Source organism: Oncorhynchus tshawytscha, linkage group LG02 (genome assembly GCF_018296145.1).
Source record: "Oncorhynchus tshawytscha isolate Ot180627B linkage group LG02, Otsh_v2.0, whole genome shotgun sequence".
In the NCBI taxonomy this organism is placed as follows: Eukaryota; Metazoa; Chordata; class Actinopteri; order Salmoniformes; family Salmonidae; genus Oncorhynchus; species Oncorhynchus tshawytscha.
The window spans coordinates 64,752,202-64,774,853 of NC_056430.1; the positions used below are offsets into that span (position 1 = coordinate 64,752,202).

Here is a 22,652-nt window from a genome sequence, read left to right on the forward strand (position 1 = left end):
GTACACACACACCTTTCGGACGTGCACGTACACACACACCTTTCGGACGTGCACGTACACACACCTTTCGGACGTGCACGTACACACACACACCTTTCGGACGTGCACGTACACACACACACCTTTCGGACGTGCACGTACACACACACACACCTTTCGGACGTGCACGTACACACACACCTTTCGGACACACACCTTTGGGTGCACGTACACACACACCTTTCGGACGTGCACGTACACACACACACCTTTCGGACGTGCACGTACACACACACACACACACCTTTCGGACGTGCACGTACACACACACACACCTTTCGGACGTGCACGTACACACACACACACACACACACACCTTTCGGACGTGCACGTACACACACACACACCTTTCGGACGTGCACGTACACACACACACACCTTTCGGACGTGCACGTACACACACACACACCTTTGGGACGTGCACGTACACACACACACACCTTTGGGACGTGCACGTACACACACACACACCTTTGGGACGTGCACGTACACACACACACACCTTTGGGACGTGCACGTACACACACACACACACACACACACACACCTTTGGGACGTGCACGTACACACACACACCTTACACACACACACACACACCTTTGGGACGTGCACGTACACACACACACACACACCTTTACACACACACACACACACCTTTGGGACGTGCACGTACACACACACACACACCTTTGGGACGTGCACACACACACACACACCTTTGGGACGTGCACACACACACACACACCTTTGGGACGTGCACGTACACACACACACACACCTTTGGGACGTGCACGTACACACACACACACCTTTGGGACGTGCACGTACACACACACACACACACACACACACACACCTTTGGGATGTGCACGTACACACACACACACACACCTTTGGGATGTGCACGTACACACACACACACACACACACACACCTTTGGGATGTTCACGTACACACACACACACACACACACACCTTTGGGACGTGCACGTACACACACACACACACACCTTTGGGACGTGCACGTACACACACACACACACCTTTGGGACATACACTCGGTGGCTGTGTGTGTGTCACACCTAGCAGATTGAGGGTTCAGTGGCTCCTTTAGGATTTTGAGGACCTGAGGGACAGTGAAGTCAGTTTGCGCTGTATTTCGCCCACCTCACATGGGTGGCATGCAGGGCGCACACACACACATGGGGTCAGAACATCTGTTGCCACCAGCCTAGCAGGACATCCTCTCTCTCTAGGGGCCAGGCAGCTGCTGTGACTGAGTGGTGAGACCAGGGTCCGCATCCACTCTGGTGTAAACACACACACACACATTGATCTCACACAACCTTATGTACAAACTCACAATGCCCGAAGACAATTGGGTATTTGAGCGCTTCACCAGGAACTTTGGAGAACCCAGACACACACAAACCACAATTTAAAAATGTATATTTATTACTCGGCTAGTTTGATCAGCTCGCCCCTCTTCAGGGCCCAGATTCACAAAACCTTAAGACATTTCTTCTTAACTGCCATTTTGTCCTTAACTAGACTTTAGAAGAAAGTTAAGCGAAGTTGCTATTCCTCAAAGGTTCTTGGAAATGTTCTTCTGCTTTTTCTTATGTTTCTCCTGAAGCAAGAAGAAATTAGATTCTTGAACATAATGTTATTGGAAATGTTGTTAATTCCAAGAAAGCCAAACCCTTCTTCAGTGAGAGAAGAAACTCATGAACGCAGTTGAACTTGTTTTATTCACTCAATCTTCATCTGAAAGTTTCTGTATTGATTATTTAAACCCAAGGACATGTTTTAGAACAGTAATCTCAGTAGGAAAGATGCTAACACCATTGCCGTTGCTAGCTAGATAGCTCGTGGAAACGGTTGCCTAGCAACATAAGATTTGTTAGAAGATATTTGAGAAGCTGGTAAGAAAATCGTAAAATCCTAAGACGTTGTGGAGGAATTGCACTTACGAACTGTCTTATGAACTTGTTTTTTTCTTGAGAAGCTTAAGTTTTTGCGTAAGAAGTGTTTGGTGAATCTGGGCCCAGTTCCCCTCTTTAAAATGAAGGTGTGTGTGTGTCAAGTGCCCCATATAATGCAGACAGAGTGAGAGAGATGGATGGAGAGAACAGAGAGAGGCAGACTGAGGAATGTAGATCAGTGACTACGGTGAGAGTTTTTAATGAATTTTCAGCTGAGGCCTGTTGGGGGGATTTCTCAAGAGGAGATGCATATTTACACTCTGCAATATACACACACACACTGGGCCAGGTTTGAGTTTGTTTTGTGTATGACAGGCAGTGCATGGAGAGATACTTGGGGAATAAACAATATACTATGTGGACCTATATTATGTGGCTTCTTGGGGCGATGTGGCTTCTTGGGGCGATTATTGATAATCAATTAGTGTGATGGGCGGTATTGCGTGACCAATGGTAAATTATTATTTTCAGACACCATTGATCTTCTCAGTAAATATGGCTGCATTAGAAATGAGAGGATTATGGAGGGAGTATTAGTATTGATTCCCCTTTTTTTTTTTAAAGCAGCACCAAAGCAATCTAACCAATGACCGACCAATGACTTGGTCTGGATCCAACCAGGAAGGGACTAGGGAGTGAGTTCTCTTGGTACCAAACTATCCCTGGTCTCCTCAGGTGCGCTGTGCGGCAGTGTTTGCCCTGGGGACGTTTGTGGGGAACTCGGCCGAGCGGACGGACCATTCTACGACCATCGACCACAACGTGGCCATGATGCTGGCACAGCTCATCAACGACGGCAGCCCTGTGGTCCGCAAGGTGGGCCCGTACACACACACACACGTTTTTCTCACCTCACTATTTCCAATGTTCTTGCTGACGTTGTTGACTGATTTGTACTGTGGGGCGATGGACTGTGTTAGGTCTTTTGCTGTGGTTGACTAGGTTTTGACCGTGTGTGTGTTGTGTTCTGGTTGACTTTGTGGTGGCTGTGTGTTCTTCAGGAGCTGGTGGTGGCTCTGAGTCACCTGGTGGTTCAGTACGAGAGTAACTTCTGCACCGTGGCCCTGCAGTTCATGGAGGAGGAGAAGAACTACCCTGTACCCTCACCTGCCAACACCTTACACACACACACACACACACACACACACATCACATACACTCACTTCCAACCTCTGTCATAATCATTACAATAGGAAGTCATTGATGTGTATTGTTTTACAATGGTCCACTTAGACTTGTCCCAGACACTAACTACTGTACATGTGAAATGGGGTTTAGGGTTCTGGGGGAGTTTGAATGAAATATGCAGCATGTTTCGATAGAGCACATCGATATTTAAAATGACCTTTATTACCTATTCTCATATTGACTGTCATGTCGCTACTGTATTCCATGTAGTGCCAAATGAATGGGTTAATTGACCTTCCCCTGTGTGTGCCTGTGTACAGAGCCCTGTAACCTGACTCCAGTGCGCGACAGCCCGGCCATCCCGCGGCTGCGTTCAGTCAACTCCTACACCAACATCAGAGCTGCCACCACTGCACGCAACCTCAACAAGAGCCTGCAGAACCTCAACCTCAACGAAGAGGGTAGGAGAGAGATGGGGAGGATGACATTGAGGCAGGCGAGAGAGAGAACTGATAAAAAGAGACATGGAGAGATTAATGTGGTTATATACTGTGAAGGGGGAGATGGAGAGAATGAAAGCGACTTAAGGGTAGAGACTTTTCTCTTCCCTCTGACTGCCTCTCTTCCTTCCCAAAGAATTACTTGAGGGGATTTGAAGAATCGTCATCATAGTCATGATGGCAAAGTCACAACAGAGAAGATAATTCTCCTCTGGCTTACCACACTGACGCTAGGGTTTAGCGTGGGTGGGGGGGGGCTGTCTTGCTCTGCTTGCACACACAAAACACACGCACAGTTTGAGAGCCTATGTCCATCATACACCCACAGCATTAATGGAAGATTACACTCTTGACCCCCTCTCAGCCCCCGCAGTACTGACTGACTCAGGTGTCAGCTCATTCTTGCTGAAGCCAAAAGGCAATATAGCCACGCTGAGTAATACTAGCTGCTAGCACGTTAGCTTACTGCTTACAGCCTCTCTGAATCCACATCGTCCACTCATTCTAACTGGCAGCGATGCTTGTCACCAACAGCCATGACAAACATTTTAGCCTGCCTTGCCTACTCCCAATCCCCATCTCAATATGCACTCTGTTACAGGGATATATGGTGGCCATTTTGTGTGAGTCAGCCGATGATAATGGGAAGTTGTGTAGAGTTATAGAGTGTGATGACTCGGGCGGACAGTTAGAATAGGCTGGGGAGATTGAATGGAAGGTCCAGTCAATAGCTTGTAGACACACAAAATCAAACAATCAGAGCAGAACAAGTACTTTATTTTCACGCTCCATTTGATACTGTTACTTCAAGGTATAGTTATTCTGGTATAATGTGGTATATTTCAGGGTATTGTTATTCTGGTATATTTCATGGTATAGTTATTCTGGTATAATGTGGGATATTTCAGGGTATTGTTATTCAGGTATAATGTGGGATATTTCAGGGTATAGTTATTCAGGTATAATATGGTATATTTCGGGGTATTGTTATTCTGGTATAATATGGTATATTTCGGGGTATTGTTATTCTGGTATAATATGGGTTATTTCGGGGTATAGTGATTCTGTTGTGTAACTACTATTCTGTCATTTGTATGTCTAGGTGGTCCGGTGACGTTCTCACCAGGTAACCTGAGCACCAGCAGCAGTGCCAGCAGCACCCTTGGTAGCCCTGACAACGACGAGTACATCCTCTCCTTTGAGACCATCGACAAGATGAGACGAGTCTCCTCCTACTCTTCCCTCAACTCCCTCATAGGTAGGAAAACTACTGACCTACACTACCCTTACTACTGAGCTTACACTACCCTTACTACTGAGCTTACACTACCCTTACTACTGAGCTTACACTACCCTTACCACTGAGCTTACACAACCCTTACCACTGAGCTTACACAACCCTTACCACTGAGCTTACACAACCCTTACCACTGAGCTTACACTACCCTTACCACTGAGCTTACACTACCCTTACCACTGAGCTTACACTACCCTTACCACTGAGCTTACACTACCCTTACCACTGAGCTTACACTACCCTTACCACTGAGCTTACACTACCCTTACCACTGAGCTTACACTACCCTTACCACTGAGCTTACACTACCCTTACCACTAACCTACACTCACTACCCTTACCACTAACCTACACTCACTACCCTTACCACTGAGCTTACACTACCCTTACCACCCTAGTCTTACAGTTCTACTCCTGTCCTTTATTCCAAATCACCTCTTGTTCCTCTCAGTAGTAAGGGGTTGTAGTAACTACCACTTAAGTCAAATGTTCACTTAGTCATGTATTGATGTCAATGGGAGACTAAACATTTTACTTAAGTGGAAGTTACAATTGGCCTCTTTCAGGGCTCCAGACTAACATTTTAGTCTGGTGATACTGTCTTTTTCTGTTGGTGGAACAAGCCCATGATTTGGTCGCACCATTCCTTTCCAAGGCTTCAAGCAATATAACAGAAATAGTAATCACCTTATCTGTTACTGTTAAAATAGGGCTCCAGAATGTTCTGTCTTCTTTTGTTCAATAGAGATTCATTTGCCGGAATCCTTTTTTTGCATTAATATCAAAGGCAAATTTATTTGGGGCTAAAACTCAAAAAACATTAGCTAGATTGGTAACACTATATATAATACTCACTGCTCGTAGTCATGCATTAATCTGAATGTAATGTCCTAAAGAAACGTTGCAGTTTGTAGCCTACTACCACACGAGCAATGGCTGATGCACATTTCAAGCACTCTGTATATCTCAAAGCCATATACTGAACAATAATATAAACGCAACATGCAACAATTTCAACTATTTTACTGAGTTCATATAAGGAAATCAGTCAATTAAAATAAATGTATTGTGTATGGCCCAAATCTATGGATTTCACATGACAGGGCAGGGACACAGCCATGGGTGGGCCTGGGAGTGCATAGGCCCACCCACTTGGGATCCAGGCCCAGCCAATCAGAATGATTTTTTTCCACACGAAAGTGCTTTATTGCAGACAGAAATTATCCTCGGTGTCATCAGCTGTCCCGGTGGCTGGTCTCAGACAATCCCCCAGGTGAAGAAGCCGGATGTGGAGGTCCTGGGCTGGCGTGATTACACGTAGTCTGCAGTTGTGAGGCCTATTGGACGTACTGCCAAATTCTCTAAAACAACATTGGAGACTGCTTATGGTAGAGAAACAAACATTCAATTATCTGGGAACAGCTATGGTGGACATTCCTGCAGTCAGCATGACAATTGCACGCTCCCTCAAAACTTGAGACGTCTATATGGAATGATCATGCTGTTTAATCATCTTCTTGATATGCCACACCTGTCAGGTGGATGGATGATCTTGGCAAAGGAGAAATACTCACTGACAGGGATGTAAACAAATGTGTGCACAACATTTGAGAGAGATACGCTTCTTGTGTGTATGGAACATTTCTGGGATCTTTTATTTCAGCTCATGAAACATGGGACCAACGCTTTACATGTTGAGATTATATTTTTGTTCAGTATAAAATATCTTGGTTGTGAAGTATTTGCTATTGACCTCAATATAAAGAGTATACCCCAGAAAGCTGAGAACATCCTCTCTTCAACAGTTGTTGTTTCCCACAGTTGTATTTTTAAATGTTATACAATCAGAGGGGGGAGAGCGTGTGGCTCGTGTGTCACATCAGTCACCAGTGAAGCAGTTACAGGGGCTGGGCAGACACTTTCATCACACAAATCTTGAGGATAATGCACTCTACTGTTTGACCAAGTCATGGCTTTAGCCGCCAGGAAAATAGGACGTTTTGAACCTTGAGTGAGTTGACCTTGTAATGAATGTTCAGCTCGCACCGATGCAACCAATACATTTTTTAAACTTGCACAGCCAAGTCAAAATGTGACTAAGCGGTCACAGTCTGGAGCCCTGCCTTCCTATACTTTTCCCTTTCTCCTGCTTCAATGCCCTCTTACCTGTAGGTAAGACTTGTTCTCAACCTACCATCCTCTACTGTTCAACTCACGAGGGTGCCCCTGGCTCCAAAAGACTGAGTGCTTTTCCTGGTCTCACTGAGGGCTGGCCCCGCTCTGTTTCCCCTATGCTGTGGTGATTGGCAGAAGCCTTGATGCGTCCTGACACTCAGTTTGTGTGTGTGGAGAAAAAGCATTAACTCACCAGCAACACAAAGGAGAGAGATGGGGATTCCCTACCTTCTGTTGCCAGTTAGAGAAATGCCCACTTCACACACCAACTGCCATTGTATTTGACCAAGTACTCCAAAACAGTGGTTCCCAACTCCAGCCCCCCCAAAAGTACATATTTTTGTTGTAGCCCCGGTCAAACTCGCCTGATTCAACTCATTAAGGGCCTGATGACTAGTCGACAAGTTGAGTCAGGTGTGTTGTCTGGGCTACAATGAAAATGTGTACTGTTTGGGGGTACAGGAGGACCAGAGTTGGGAAACACTGCTCCAAAATACGAGGACACGGCTACAACGCGCGCACACACACACACACACACAGAGGGGTGGCGTGAGACGAGTACTAAGTACACTACACACGCTTCCCCACTTCCATAAATCCCTCCAGTGCACCACTGACCCATGGGAACACACTGTTACGTTAAGATTCATCAAATAATCCTGTATTTATCAACTCCCACAGGAAGCCCTGATTGGCCAAGTCCAACACAGCCACATCTATGGGTCTTTTCAGGACCCAGTGGCATGCACTTTACCAAGTCTGATGAATAAACTACCAGGAAATGGGTATCAAATATATTTTTGTATATAATATAAAAAATTCACATTCTGGTAGACGTTTCTGTCGCTACCCTTTCTAACCGGTACATTTAGCGTTCATTCAGCCTATCTAAACCCTTTCAAGCTACACTGGGGTCTCGAACACTGCCAAGGGGTCTGATTCATTCTAAACAGGTTGAGTATGAAATTGGCCCCTCGCCCACTATGCTGTGCCCAGATTAGCTTCTTGCCATAGAATAGTATTAGTCATTCTATTTCCATTGTCCTTACCTCCATATGTGCTTGATTCTGACCCAGCTAGCAGCTCATGACATGGCATACATAAACAAACACCATGGGGCTGTACCATAGAGGGTTTAGCAATAGTGCTGACTCGATGCCTAAACATTTAGATATGTTACTTGTTTGGGAGCCTAGCCATGTTGCAGGAGCACAATTGGGTTGCGTTAGCTAACACTGGTCAGTCACACACAATATAGAATTGATTGGGCAATACCTGATTGTTGATAGAAGTGCTCTTCGTAAAGGGACAGTTCACTCCCAAATCAACACGACAGATGACACAGAATATGGACTTATGGACTGGACTGAATATGGACTGGAATTTTGGGTGAGCTACCTCTTTAAGGCCCTGAGAGAGACTAGCTTCCTGTGCAAGGAGTGTACTTCTACAGCAAGCTGCCTCACGCTACAGAAACAGGAGATTCTAATTCCCTCCAGAAAATAAGTTGGAAACGCTTAGTGAATCTGGCCTTAAAAATGATAATGTCTTACACAGCAAAATACCACCCAGAGCACACCTACCTACTCTAAGGCGTTCTGATATCCTCCCTGACATTTCTGTTTGGCCACAGCAAGGACTTGGCTCAGTTTCTCCCTGTGGCAGTGCATTTAAGATGCTCGTGTTTGAATGAAGGAAATGTAGCTTACAGAGGCTGACCAAGACTTATATTGGATTGGGTGTTAAATATGCATTAACGGATGACCTTTGAGACATTTTTCTGTCTTGTCAAGATACTGCAGGGGAAGCTCTAAATGTAGCTGTTGTCGTGAGAAATATCGTTTAGGATTTAACATGGTTGTAAAATTGTGCAGATGTTGCAAAGGTCCTCATACCAGGCCTAGCTGAAGACAATTCAGCCTGGGAATGATCTGTAGTCACACTCTCTCATGTTGAACTGTGTAGGGTGCTGTGGTGATAATGTGTCTATGCCAGTGAAAACTGAAGTATTTCCCTGTTTAAATGGAGGGGAAACGGTATTTCACATTCATCACCAGGGCTGTTTACCGCAGCACCTAATCACATTCATGCCCCCGGGCTAGAACCTAATCACCTCTTTACCTCGCTTACCCGCTCTCGCTTACACACACTCGCTTTTTCCCTTGCTCTCTCTCTTGCCTGATTGCTGGCTTGCTTTCTCACTCCCTCTTTCCCCGTGCTCTCTTTCTCTCTCTTTCTCATGCTTCCGCTCTTGCTTTACCCCCCTTTGCTGTCTCTCTCGCATGTACTCTTTCCTGTCTCTCCCCGCTCTCCCCCTCCAGCTCTCACCCCGCTCTCGGCCTACACTACAATCTGCTGCAGTACTATTAACCAGAGCTCCCGATTTTTGCTGCGACATGTGCCTCCATGCATTTTCACACAGTGTGTGTATGAAATGCACTGGCTAGCCGCAACAGTTTGTGATAGCCTGCCACGCCTCCCCTCACATGTCCCTCATTCTACAGCCTCTGGAGGAGGATGAGTGTGTCCTGTCTAGGGGTTAAGACAGTGTCCTCTCTTACCCTCAGTATGAAGTGACAACTCCCTAAGGACACTTTTCATTCTGTTCTCTGTCTACAAGTGTGAAGTGCTGGGGAGAGGGGGGGTAGAGAGGGGGGGGGTAGAGGGGGATAGAGAGGGGGATAGAGAGGGGCATTAACAGCTGGATACCTTCACTGCCGGCCGTCGAGACGAACAGAAGATTGCATCAGACAGAGGGAGAAAGCATGGAAACTAGATAGAGGGAGTGCTGTGTTCCTTGCAAAGTGAGAGTCAATGTGCCAAAATAATGAACTACAAGAAGAAGGGGGCACTCCTAATACAAAGAGAAAGGTGACAGGCAGGTTTAGGCCCGGAGCAAAACAAACTGATGTTGACAGCGCCTTCGTGGCCAAGCCCGGTGAGTGACCGTCTCTCTCGAACACAGCTCAGCGGCACTGCAGTGTTCTGTCAGGTTGAGTGACAGCTTGGAATGTGGGATGACACCGCAGAGAGGATGACAGGAGAGAAAGAAAATGGATAAATAAAAGTTGGAGGGGGGAGATAGTCCTGGGTGGGAAGGGAGGGAATAATCGCCAAAGTGAACACACACACTTTCTCTGATACACAAACACACAGACCTGTCGCCCTCAGTAGGTAAAAAAGACAATAGCAGAGCACTTGCTCATTCATATTCCGCATGGTGATGACAATCGGCAGTCATGTTCCTCTCACAATCAGCAATGTTGCAGAAGCCAGCTGCCTTCATTGTGTGTGTTGATTAATGAGTTGCATTACCTGACACGGCGGCCATGTTGGCTCCAGCACTTCAGCAGATGACTGAGTAAAGGGGAAATGAGACAACGGCCAGTCAGTGTGGATGTTTTTGGATGTTAGATGACAGGTGATTAGCATCAATTGGATGTTAGCGTTTGTATGCGATGATGATGATGATGATGATGATGATGGAGAATTCAGTGGTTGAGTGTGATCGCTAAGCATGTTGTGTTTGTGCGAGAGAGAGAGATTGTTGAGTGTTTATGGAAATCATGCTGTGTACGTGAGAAAATGAGATGGTGAGAAGGTTGGCTCTCTTATTGATTGTTGCTAATCAAATATTGATGCTAATCATGCTGTGTTTATGTGCTTGTTGAGAATGGGAGACAGAATGTAGATGTTCGCTAATGTATATTGATGGTGTTCACACTGTTGGGTCATTATGTGAAATGATAATTCAGTGTGTGTGTGTGTATTGATTGTAATTGATGCTGTGTGCCTGTGTTTATTAACGGTAAGTCACGTCTGTGAATGCTGGATAATTATGTACATGGTTAATCATGCTGTGTGTCGTTGCAGGGGTGTCGTTCAACAGCGTTTACACACAGATCTGGAGGGTTCTCCTGCACCTGGCGGCCGACCCGTTCCCAGAGGTGTCCGACTTGGCCATGAAGGTCCTCAACAGCATCGCCTACAAGGTACTAAACATACACACTGTTCTCTCTCCTTCTGCTGTGTGTCTGTTTGGTTTTCTTTAGGTGTGTTTTATGCGTTGAAAAGGTCATGTAGTTTCATACACACACACGCTCTTGTTCTTACACACACACACACACTCACATACACTCTCCCTCTTCCCTGGCATTTTCCCCACCTCGAGACCATTACTTTTGTGCAAATGCAATTAAGGCGAAACGACTCCCCCAGGCCAGCCACTGCAGAGGAGAAGCCTGCTGTTACTTAAGAAGGTGTAATAACCACTGTTGGCCCCTGGCGCTGGAGAGAGCCCTTGTATTTCCTGCTGCTGACACCATCAGTTCCTCGCAGTCCCCAGAGCTGTTCATCTCAGCTTTAGGGCTTCCCACTGAAGCTCCGTTAAAAAACAACAGGACTTATTAGATATTACATTGCAACAGACTCTAATGTATGAGGCACTGCAACAGACTTTTGTAAGAAACATTGCAAGAGAATAATGTATGAAATGTTGCAATGACTCTAATGTATGAAACATTGCAATAGACTCTAATGTATGAAACATTGCAATAGGCTCTAATGTATGAAACATTGCAATAGGCTCTAATGTATGAAACATTGCAATAGGCTCTAATGTATGAAACATTGCAATAGGCTCTAATGTATGATGCCGCAGTATTTTTTGAAATATACATTATGGGTCACTGCTGCAGTCTCAGTTCCTCGCAGTCCCCAGAGCTGTTCATCTCAGCTTTAGGGCTTCCCACTGAAGCCCCATAAAAAAACAACAGGACTTATTAGATATTACATTTCAATATAGACTAATGTTTGAGGCACTGCAACAGACTCTAATGTATGAAACATTGCAATAGACTAATGTATGATGCCGCAGTATTTAAAAAATAAAATATATACCATATGGGCCACTGCTGCAGTCTCAGGAAAGGGCATTTGACCATGATAACATCGTGGCTTGTACATTTATCATCTCCGGTGTACTCTTTCTCCTCAACACAATCCACAGTCATGTGCAACTCTTCTCTGAGACAGAGACCGGGGAAGCCCAGGTGGAAATCCCTGTGAATCTCTGGATGTGTCCCAAAATGACCCCCGATTGAAGTAGTGCACGACGTAGGGAATAGGGTGCCATTGGGGATGCAAATCTCTCTGTTTCCTGCTCTTTTGATCCATCTGTAGATGAGCTTGGGAGGAACTATCATCTCTCTATCATCATCTCTCTATTGCAGTGGTTTCATCTCCCAAAGGTTTTCTTTCCTACTGCAAGATGATTTTAGGAGGATTTTCTTTTATCAGCTCCCCCCCACCACCACCATCGCTCCCTCACAATACATTCTGCCCCAGATTCAAATTGACTGATTTAACCTGTAAATGATTGTTGCTGTAGAGTTGGTTTTCTCTAACATCTTACCTGGTGAAAAAAAAGTTAATGAACAAGCAAATGAGATGGAGACTTAAACGGTGTCTGCGATGTTTAGACACAAACAAATATTGGACAGTAAATTGTGCCTTCCTGTATTGTGCTTACGCAGCACATTCTATTCCACTGAGACGTTGACTTTATGTTCATATTCTTATTGTCATTTTTTCTTATTGTTGCATTGTCGAGACAGAACCTGCAAGTGGGCATTCCATTGGACGCTGTATTACCATGTGTATCCTGTTCATGCGACTAATAAAACGTGAAACCTCAACCCTTACTCCCCTCAACAAGAAAAAACCCATCTCACACGGATGCCGTGATTATCTACGCGTCACTTACCAAGTCCTCACACACTGTTCAGCCTGGCTACACTCGCATTAACATCTGCTAACCATGTGTATGTGACAAATAAAATTTGATTTGATTTGACTTCAATGGAAAGAACAAAGAGGGTCTACCCACACCTTCACACACTCACACACTTAAAAACAAGTGTCAATCTAGGTATTGTGTCTCGCGCTAAACGCAATCTTGACTGGAGTGTGTAACAGTTTGGTGCAGCCCACGTCTGTTAAAGCCAGAGCTCTCGACAGCCTTCCCTTGACAAGCAGAGAAATGCTCTCATTGGTTTAAGTGTCCAACCGAACAAATCCAATTGTTTTAATTAGGATTTTTAGCGCGTAGTTGCCAGGTGCCAAGGAGGATGGAAGTGTGAAACACATGCAGCTTCTTTGTTCTCCAAATTAACATTTTAATGCATTTTTCATGGGGGGAAAGGGGGATACCTAGTCAGTTGTACAACTGAATGCCTTCAACGGAAATGTGTCTTCCGCATTTAACCCAACCCCTCTGAATCAGAGAGGTGTGGAGGGCTGCCTTTATCGACATCCACATCTTCGGCGCCCGGGGAACAGTGGGTTAACTGCCTTGCTCAGGGGCAGAACGACAGATTTTTACCTTGTCAGCTCGGGGATTTGATCCAGCAACCATTCGGTTACTGGCCCAACACTCTAACCACTAGGCTACCTGCCACCCCTTAATAAGAGGTTTAAGCCTAAAGGTTAACTTGTTATATTTTTGTATGTGGTCCATACTTTATGGTGATAAGATTGTAGGATTTAGGATTTGTAAGCGAGTCTGTGCTATTCTCTCACATTCTAACATCCGTTGTCCCGGGGTGTTGTGGGTGAATGTTAGCTTGCAGCAGGGTTTCTTATTGCACAAGTTCAGGTAGGTCCCTTCCCGTTTCAGCCCGTTTGCTTCTGTTTGGTTCCTAGTGAATGCCCCTTTTTGGTTTTCTCTTGTGCCAACTTCTACGGACCAACAGTATGAGTTAGAAAGAGAGCACAAACTGATCTGGGACCAGGCTTTGCACATTCGGGGAGACACTGGTAGAAAATGCTCTAAAACCAACTGCATGAGATCATGATCACTCTTCTCAACCCACAATCTCTGGGCCTTTACTGTCTTACTCAGCAGAAAATCACCGCTCTCACTTCCACAATCCCTCCCCCTCGGTACTGCCTCCATCAATCAGATTGCTTCTTGCATCAGACCACCACCCCTTCCAACCAATCACACCTCACTTTGAGGCTGCTTCATGGGGCTATTATCGTTGATCAGGGAGGTGTTCTGTTCTTGTGTGTGCCCACAGACCATTTAAATCTCCCCTTTGAATAATTCAACACTCACAAGTGTAGAGATACTGGCTGGCTGTGTGTCCCAAATGGTACCCTACACAGTGCATTACTTTTCACCAGGGCCCAGTAGTGCACCAAATAGGGGATAGGGTGCCATTTGGGACCTAGATGCTGTTAACTTTGTCTTCTGCAGAAGCAGTTGGGTTTCAGATCTCCTGGCCCGCCGGGAAGCCCGTTGTGACAACAGGGTTTATATACTCTTCAGTATCTCTCTTGCTTTGTGTATTTTGTTAGCATGGCTTTAGGAAGTGATGAGTAATTAAGGGAAGTAAGTAAGTAGGGGGGGGGTGACAGGATGTTACACAGCACCTCGTTGGCGTCTCCGTTAAGCGCACCGGTGGCGAAACTGGACGTGTCTGTTCGAACGAAAAACTCAACAGAATACAATTATGCCACAATATGTCATGTTTTGCATACATTACGTTAGGAGGCGTTGTCTATGGCGAAGATGACTATGTACCCACTGGTGGTGGAACGAGTTGGTTTGAACCAGCCAGGCACTTAATGCCATGCAATGATGGGACACAATTACACAACAATTGTATTTAATGTTCTGCGTCCATTATGCTGGGAAACGTTGCCTATTGGAGAACGATACGCATGTTGTTTTCCATGCGTCGATGATGACTATGCACCAATGGTGGAACGCGCCGGTTCGAACCAAGCACTTTATACCATTCAATTATGGGACACAATTACTCAACAATTGTATGTGTTGCACTAAGCAGGAAGCTTAGTCTGTGGGGTAATGATAACTTATTGTCTACCATACAATAATCCTGATGATTGTGTGTTGCATGGGAAATGACATACCGGTTATTTAATTTCTTATGCTGTCAGACTGACTTTACCAGCTCTTACTGATTGTGATAAAATGACAAGTTTCACATCTTCCTCCTTTTGCTATTCTCTCCCCTCCTCTTCTTCCTATTGCTGTGTTGTTTAATAATGATAGCTTTCCCCCTCTGCAGAGAATCCAGATATCTCCATTGTTCCTTAGTTGATATGAGCGTGTTGATTTAACAGTTAGCGAAAACTCCCAGTGTGAGATGAGATCAATTTTACCCTTTGAAGATTTCTGTCTAAGAAGTACTGCTTCTCAGCTCTCTCACGATGTGATGGTGTCTGTTTATGTGTGTGTGTTAAGAGATTTTTGCCAAAATGCTTTCTGTGTTTGTGTGGTAATTAGCACTGCAAACATTGCAGTGTATTATTTGTTGTGGTGGTGGTGTGATAATTGCTTGGTCTCTCCCACCTAATTCATCTTTTACTACTGCAGTTTGTGAAGCCTCTCAGATTCGTGGCAGCTCATCCATAACGACTGTCATTTCTATGCTTCGTTTTAGTGAAGCGCTCGCCTGCAAACACGAGTAATTGATGCTGCCGCAACCCACACACAAGTGTTATAGTAGCAAACTCTTAAACACACACACACACACACACACTACTACTGGCAATTAGCATAGAAATCAAATCAAAAGGCAATTCCAGATGGTAAAATGTGTTTGTTTGCTGGTGTTAACTGGATCTCCTAAAGACAACCAGGTTTTTCTCTCTGCTCTGGCTTTTGTAAACAACTCACTGTTATTCATCAGGTTTCCCTCATTGAGTTTTACTCTCCTCTGGTGAATAGCTGTTACAGTGTATACTGGCGTTGATTCTGTTATTGATGGGTGCAGTACCGGGAGGATTTCAAGGTATCTCTGTTGCTGGTGTTGTTGTATAGATCATTTGTCAAAGGGTAATATGTTGAAATACAGTCGAAGTTCACCCAACAGTTACAGAACACAGTACAGTAGGTTTCCTTACAAAGTATGTTTTAGCCTACGTATGTTTGATATTACATTAGGCTCTAAATGGCTATTATAATTTCTCACTTTTTGTACTCCTGCTCTCTCTTTTCCCTCCGTCTCTCTTCTCCTCCTGTCGCCGGTCTCTCAGGCCCTGTCTCTGTCTCTGTCTCCCCAGGCCACTATGAACGCTCGGCCCCAGAGGATCCTGGACTCTGGCTCTCTCACCCAGTCGGCCCCTGCCAGCCCCACCAGCAAGGGGGCACACATCCACCAGGCAGGGTGAGGATATACACACACACACACGCTCAACTCATATTACACACAATCTTCATATTCTTAACCCTACCAGGATTATTGGTGTAGCAGACACACAAACACACACACCACTTTACATCCACCATCCTCATTTTCTCACCAATGCTCTCCTGCCCCCTACACTAACCTCCCCCTCCCCCCATATCTGCCTCTTCCCCCAGTGGTTCTCCCCCATGCCCAGTGCCAGCAGCTCCAGTCTGACTAACGAGGTGCCCAAACCCCCGACACGCGGAGGTGAACAGCCTCCCACGCGGCCCCCTACACCCCCACGCTGGGCGGACAAGCCCCCCACTCCCACCAGTTCCCCCGCACGCGCAAGATGTTCGACAAGGGGCCCTCCGGCTCTGAACAGGTACCCTGACATCTTCATTTTCTAGAATCTCATTTCTGGTTGACTTGTTTCTTAAGGAGGAAAATAAGAAATAACCTAAGAACATTTAGAGTGATAGCAACTTTCCCTAACTGACTTCCGAAGTCTATAGTAAAGGAAGACGTGGTAGTTGAGAAGAAATCTCATTTAAACAATACGTTTATGCTAATTACCTCTATTGCTCAATTAAGGCTTCTGGAGAAATGTTTTTATCCAACTTGATTAAGATGCTTCATTTTAGTCAATTTAGTCTGTTTGATTCATTATGAAAGAACTCCCAGACACGTATTTTTGGATCATCTTTCATAATGAATTCTGAGAGTGTGGTGGTGTGTATTAGTGTTACTGTGTTAAAATGTGAATATTTTGTAATTATCTGCGTGTGTGTGTGTGTGTGTGTGTGTGTGTGTGTGTGTGTGTGTGTGTGTGTCAGGCTGGGGATGATGCAGATGACCCAGGAGGTCACAAGGCCTACATGAATGCTAACCTGTCTACAGGGCTGTGTGACTGGAGCGCCAAGTACTTTGCTCAGCCTGTTATGAAGGTACTGTACTACACTTCTCTCCCCTATTTTCATCCCTCTTTCTCTGTCACACACTCTCTCTCTCGCCGCCTCTCTTAAACACACACTCTTAAACACACACACACACACACACAATACTGTAGTGTGTCTCAGTACCTGTTTAGGCTGTTACAGCACCTGACCTTCATTTGATGGTCAGAGGAAGCAGCTGAGTCATGTGTATGGCTGTCTCCACACACTCACTCACTCCGACACACAAACGTCCTCACACACACACACTCCCATTCTCACACACTCTCATTCTCACACACACGCACCTTGGCAATGCCGTTAGGGGAACCGCAAACTCCCTCCAACACTTTCTAAAACCCGCCTTTCATCTCTCCATCCTCTGAAAGAGAAAAAGAAACGCTGTCAGCTCGTCTTGACTTTGCCAAACTGCCACTGGTCTGGAGGTGAGAGAGAGAAAAGGTTGGAGAGAGACACTAGGTGGATAAGAGAGAAGCAGAGAATTGGCTTGAGAAACAGGAGAGAGAGAGAGGGAGGAACAAAGTGGGGACATGGTTTAGAAGGAAAGAAAAACAAGGGGTGATGGAGTGAGATGAGACGGATGAGAGCGAGAGGAAAACGAGAGCGGGAAGAGAGAGGCAGAGGTATTCACTTTGCAGAAGTACAAATGAGAAAGCTGCGTTTGCAAATTCTGGAACGCTCCCATAAAGAGCCGTTGTGTCTAAAAGTCTGTACACAGGTTATCATATCAATGTGTCAGCAGTACGAGGTGTGTGTGTGTGTGTGTGTATATAACCATTAGCAGACCTTTGGTGTGTGTGTGTTTCCGTCATTTGTCAGCCAGGTTCATTGTACAGTCAGTGTGTAATGTCCCACATTAGTGGCTGAGATATCCATATTGCAAGAGGCTGCATTTAAAAAAAAATGTTTTTACCATGAATGTAACTTTCAAATGTAATAAGGGTCCCCTGGGAAACTGACCAACACTTTGGTTCCTACTCTGTCACAACAACTTCTACTCTACCTGGCTTTTTTCATTCGTTGTCATGCCAATTAGATTATTTGCCCATATCCTGCAGCCCAAGATGAGACCCAGCATCATGACAGCCTCTCACCTTGACACATACACACACACACACACACACACACACACACACACACACACACACACACACACACACACACACACACACACACACACACACACTCATCAGCGCTGACTGAGGCAGGCCTTAATGTCTTAGCGCTGTAGAGATGTACAAGCAAACATTGACTTGCACACACTATTCCCTTGAGTCCTTTACTTAATCACTCTTAATCTCCACCCTTCTACTCTCTCTCCACCCTTCTACTCTCTCTCTCCACCCTTCTACTCTCTCTCGCCACCCTTCTACTCGCTCTCCACCCTCCCTTCCCCCCTTCCATTCCTTTTTCTCCCTGTCTCGCTCCACCCCCCTCCATCTGTCCCTCCCTCCACCGCTCTGAGTGCTTGGTGGTTATTACCACAGCGTATGAATCTACATGCGGTAGCAGTCAATGGCTCCTTATTCCATATAAAACACACTATGGGCCCTGGTCAAAAGTAGGGCACTGCGTAGGGTATAGGGTGCCGTTTGGGATCCAGTCAGTGTGTGGCTGCTCTGTTAGTGTTAAGTATTCGGAGGGCAGAGCAGGGAGCCTGGTGGGGCATGTACTTAATAAGCAGCAACACTCTGGCCTCACAACACTCCACCATTACACTCCATTACAGTCTTTCTCTGTATATTACCAGCCCTGTCCATAATGCTAATGGTTACAGCTATACACACAGGGACACGCGCACACACACACACACACACACACATTTACATAGAAATGTCTGTGCGCACATCAGACGCACAGAAACACACATGCACACACATCCACTTAGAAACACACATCTACACAGAAATGCACGCATGCACAGACACACACCAAAACACTCAAACTCGATCCCTTCATTGCCCTCTGCAGTTACACCCGAGGACCGCCATTGACGCTCACTAATGATTCTCTCCCTGTCAGGGACTGAGGGATGGAGAAAAACATCAAAACAGCCTGAGAGGCAGCCCTCAGAAATAGAGGGATGAATGGATGGAGAGAAAGAGGGGGGTGTGAGGGAGAAAACCCCTCAACACAGCCTGAGAGGCAGCCCTCAAAGAGGGGCGATGGAGGGAGAAGGAGGGGATAATGGATGGATGGAGAGGGGGGGGAGATGAGAGGACAAGCAAGGATAGAGCTTTTAACAGTTGGAGCCTAAGAGGGGATCCTCTTCATTTAGCTCATTAACCCATCATTCCAAAGAATGGGATGACAGAAGGAGAGGAGAGGGTGAGATAAGAGTGTTAGATGGGCAGGAAGAGGATGAGGGAGTGTTGAAACGTGGGAGGGAACACTTAGCAGTCTGAGAAGCAACCCTCTTCGTTTAGCCCAGTAGCACAAAGCTCTTGTCTTTATACCATGAAGGAGTATGACTGGAGGAGAGAGAGGGGAAGGGAAGCAAGTGTCTTATTCTCTTAGCTCTGTAATCACTTCCAGTTTAGACATTCAATCTAATAGAAATAAAACATGTCTCTCTCTCTAGATCCCAGAAGAGCATGATGTGGAGAGCCAGGTGAGGAAAGAGAGGGAGTGGAGGTTCCTGAGGAACGCCCGCGTTCGAAAACAGAGTCAACGTATCACGCAGAGAGGTGACGCACACAAACACTATGTATAGCTACACATAAATACACACAAACACTATGTATAGCTACACATAAATACACACAGACACTATGTATAGCTACACATAAATACACACAGACACTATGTATAGCTACACATAAATACACACAGACACTATGTATAGCTACACATAAATACACACAGACACTATGTATAGCTACACATAAATACACACAGACACTATGTATAGCTACACATACATACACACAAACACTATGTATAGCTACACATAAATACACACAGACACTATGTATAGCTACACATAAATACACACAGACACTATGTATAGCTACACATAAATACACACAGACACTATGTATAGCTACACATAAATACACACACACTATGTATAGCTACACATAAATACACACAAACACTATGTATAGCTACACATAAATACACACAAACACTATGTATAGCTACACATAAATACACACAAACACTATGTATAGCTACACATAAATGCACACAAACACTATGTATAGCTACACATACATACACACAAACACTATGTATAGCTACACATACATACACACAAACACTATGTATAGCTACTCATACATACACACAAACACTATGTATAGCCACACATAAATACAAACACTATGTATAGCCACACATAAATGCACACAAACACTATGTATAGCTACTCATAAATGCACACAAACACTATGTATAGCTACTCATAAATGCACACAAACACTATGTATAGCTACTCATAAATACACACAAACACTATGTATAGCTACACATAAATACACACAAACACTATGTATAGCTACTCATACATACACACAAACACTATGTATAGCCACACATAAATACACACACAAACACTATGTATAGCCACACATAAATGCACACAAACACTATGTATAGCTACTCATAAATGCACACAAACACTATGTATAGCTACTCATAAATGCACACAAACACTATGTATAGCTACTCATAAATACACACAAACACTATGTATAGCTACACATAAATACACACAAACACTATGTATAGCTACACATAAATACACACAAACACTATGTATAGCTACACATAAATACACACAAACACTATGTATAGCTACACATAAATACACACAAACACTATGTATAGCTACACATAAATACACACAGACACTATGTATAGCTACACATAAATACACACAGACACTATGTAGATTTGCTGTCACTGTTGTATAGACACTTACTCACAGTATAGAAGAAAAACAAATGTGCACTCAGTCACACATACAGTGGCATACCGTGGCAGGGGGATATTTGAAGATTGAAACACACACCAGTGAGGGGAATGTGAGTATGCAATTGAGGCTAGAGGGGGAGCGAGGATCTATTGGAAACTCCCCTCGTTCCAAAATCGCTGCCATACGGGTCTCTGACCCACACACACATTATATACACATTATACACACACTACACATGATACACACACACTACACACACATTAAAGACCCCAGGCTTCAGCGCAGCTCCCCCTGTGAAGTCAAGAGCCCGCTCAAACAGAATGGCTAACACTCCCACGTCACTGCCAGCTCCTACAACACACACACACACACACACGCGCGCGCGCTTACGAGTCCATTGGCGTCAGAGCTGAGGCTCACATACGCATGCATTGCTCTCTCCCCTTTTAACCATCCCATTCTGCCATCCTCTTAAGTTGAGAGACTAAAAGATCAGGGCTGCCCTCATTCATTCTCCTGCCTCTGGGGAGATGGACAGACTGAGAAAAGAGAAGGGGAGGGAGGGGGTACGTTAGAGTGCGAGAGAGACCGGTAGGTTAGAGAGGGAGGAGTAGGAGGGTGGAGAGTGACTGAGGGAGTGAGAAAGGAGAGTAAAGAAACAGAGGAGTAAAAATTAGAGGGTTGAGAGTGGTGGAGAGAAGAGAGGGAGGACAACAAAGACAGGGAAGAAGAGAGCCGTGGAACAGAGACAGGGAAGAAGAGAGCCGTGGAACAGAGACAGGGAAGAAGAGAGCCGTGGAACAGAGACAGGGAAGAAGAGAGCCGTGGAACAGAGACAGGGAAGAAGAGAGCCGTGGAACAGAGACAGGGAAGAAGAGAGCCGTGGAACAGAGACAGGGAAGAAGAGAGCCGTGGAACAGAGACAGGGAAGAAGAGAGCCGTGGAACAGAGACAGGGAAGAAGAGAGCCGTGGAACAGAGACAGGGAAGAAGAGAGCCGTGGAACAGAGACAGGGAAGAAGAGAGACGTGGAACAGAGACAGGGAAGAAGAGAGCCGTGGAACAGAGACAGGGAAGAAGAGAGCCGGGGAACAGAGACAGGGAAGAAGAGAGCCGGGGAACAGAGAGACAGGGAAGAAGAGAGCCGGGGAACAGAGACAGGGAAGAAGAGAGCCGTGGAACAGAGACAGGGAAGAAGAGAGCCGGGGAAGAAGAGAGCCGGGGAAGAAGAGAGCCGGGGAAGAAGAGAGCCGGGGAAGGAGAAGAGAGCCGGGGAAGGAGAAGAGAGCCGGGAAGGAGAAGAGAGCCGGGGAAGGAGAAGAGAGCCGGGAAGGAGAAGAGAGCCGGGGAAGGAGAAGAGAGCCGGGGAAGGAGAAGAGAGCCGGGGAAGGAGAAGAGAGCCGGGAAGGAAGGGGAAGGAGAGAGCCGGGGAAGGAGAAGAGAGCCGGGGAAGG

The 22,652-nt window shown here is 45.5% G+C and overlaps 1 protein-coding gene across 1 annotated transcript in view; it reads left to right on the top strand.

The window, feature by feature from the left end:
- The window catches only part of LOC112245614 (regulatory-associated protein of mTOR-like), a 184,045-nt gene that overhangs the window by 142,674 nt on the left and 18,719 nt on the right, over positions 1-22,652 (top strand). The window contains 11 exon segments of the mRNA XM_042302607.1: positions 2,700-2,840; positions 3,026-3,144; positions 3,471-3,613; positions 4,755-4,910; positions 10,998-11,116; positions 16,218-16,321; positions 16,519-16,532; positions 16,535-16,618; positions 16,621-16,709; positions 17,161-17,271; positions 19,862-19,967. Coding sequence (XP_042158541.1) covers positions 2,700-2,840; positions 3,026-3,144; positions 3,471-3,613; positions 4,755-4,910; positions 10,998-11,116; positions 16,218-16,321; positions 16,519-16,532; positions 16,535-16,618; positions 16,621-16,709; positions 17,161-17,271; positions 19,862-19,967 — 1,186 coding nt within the window.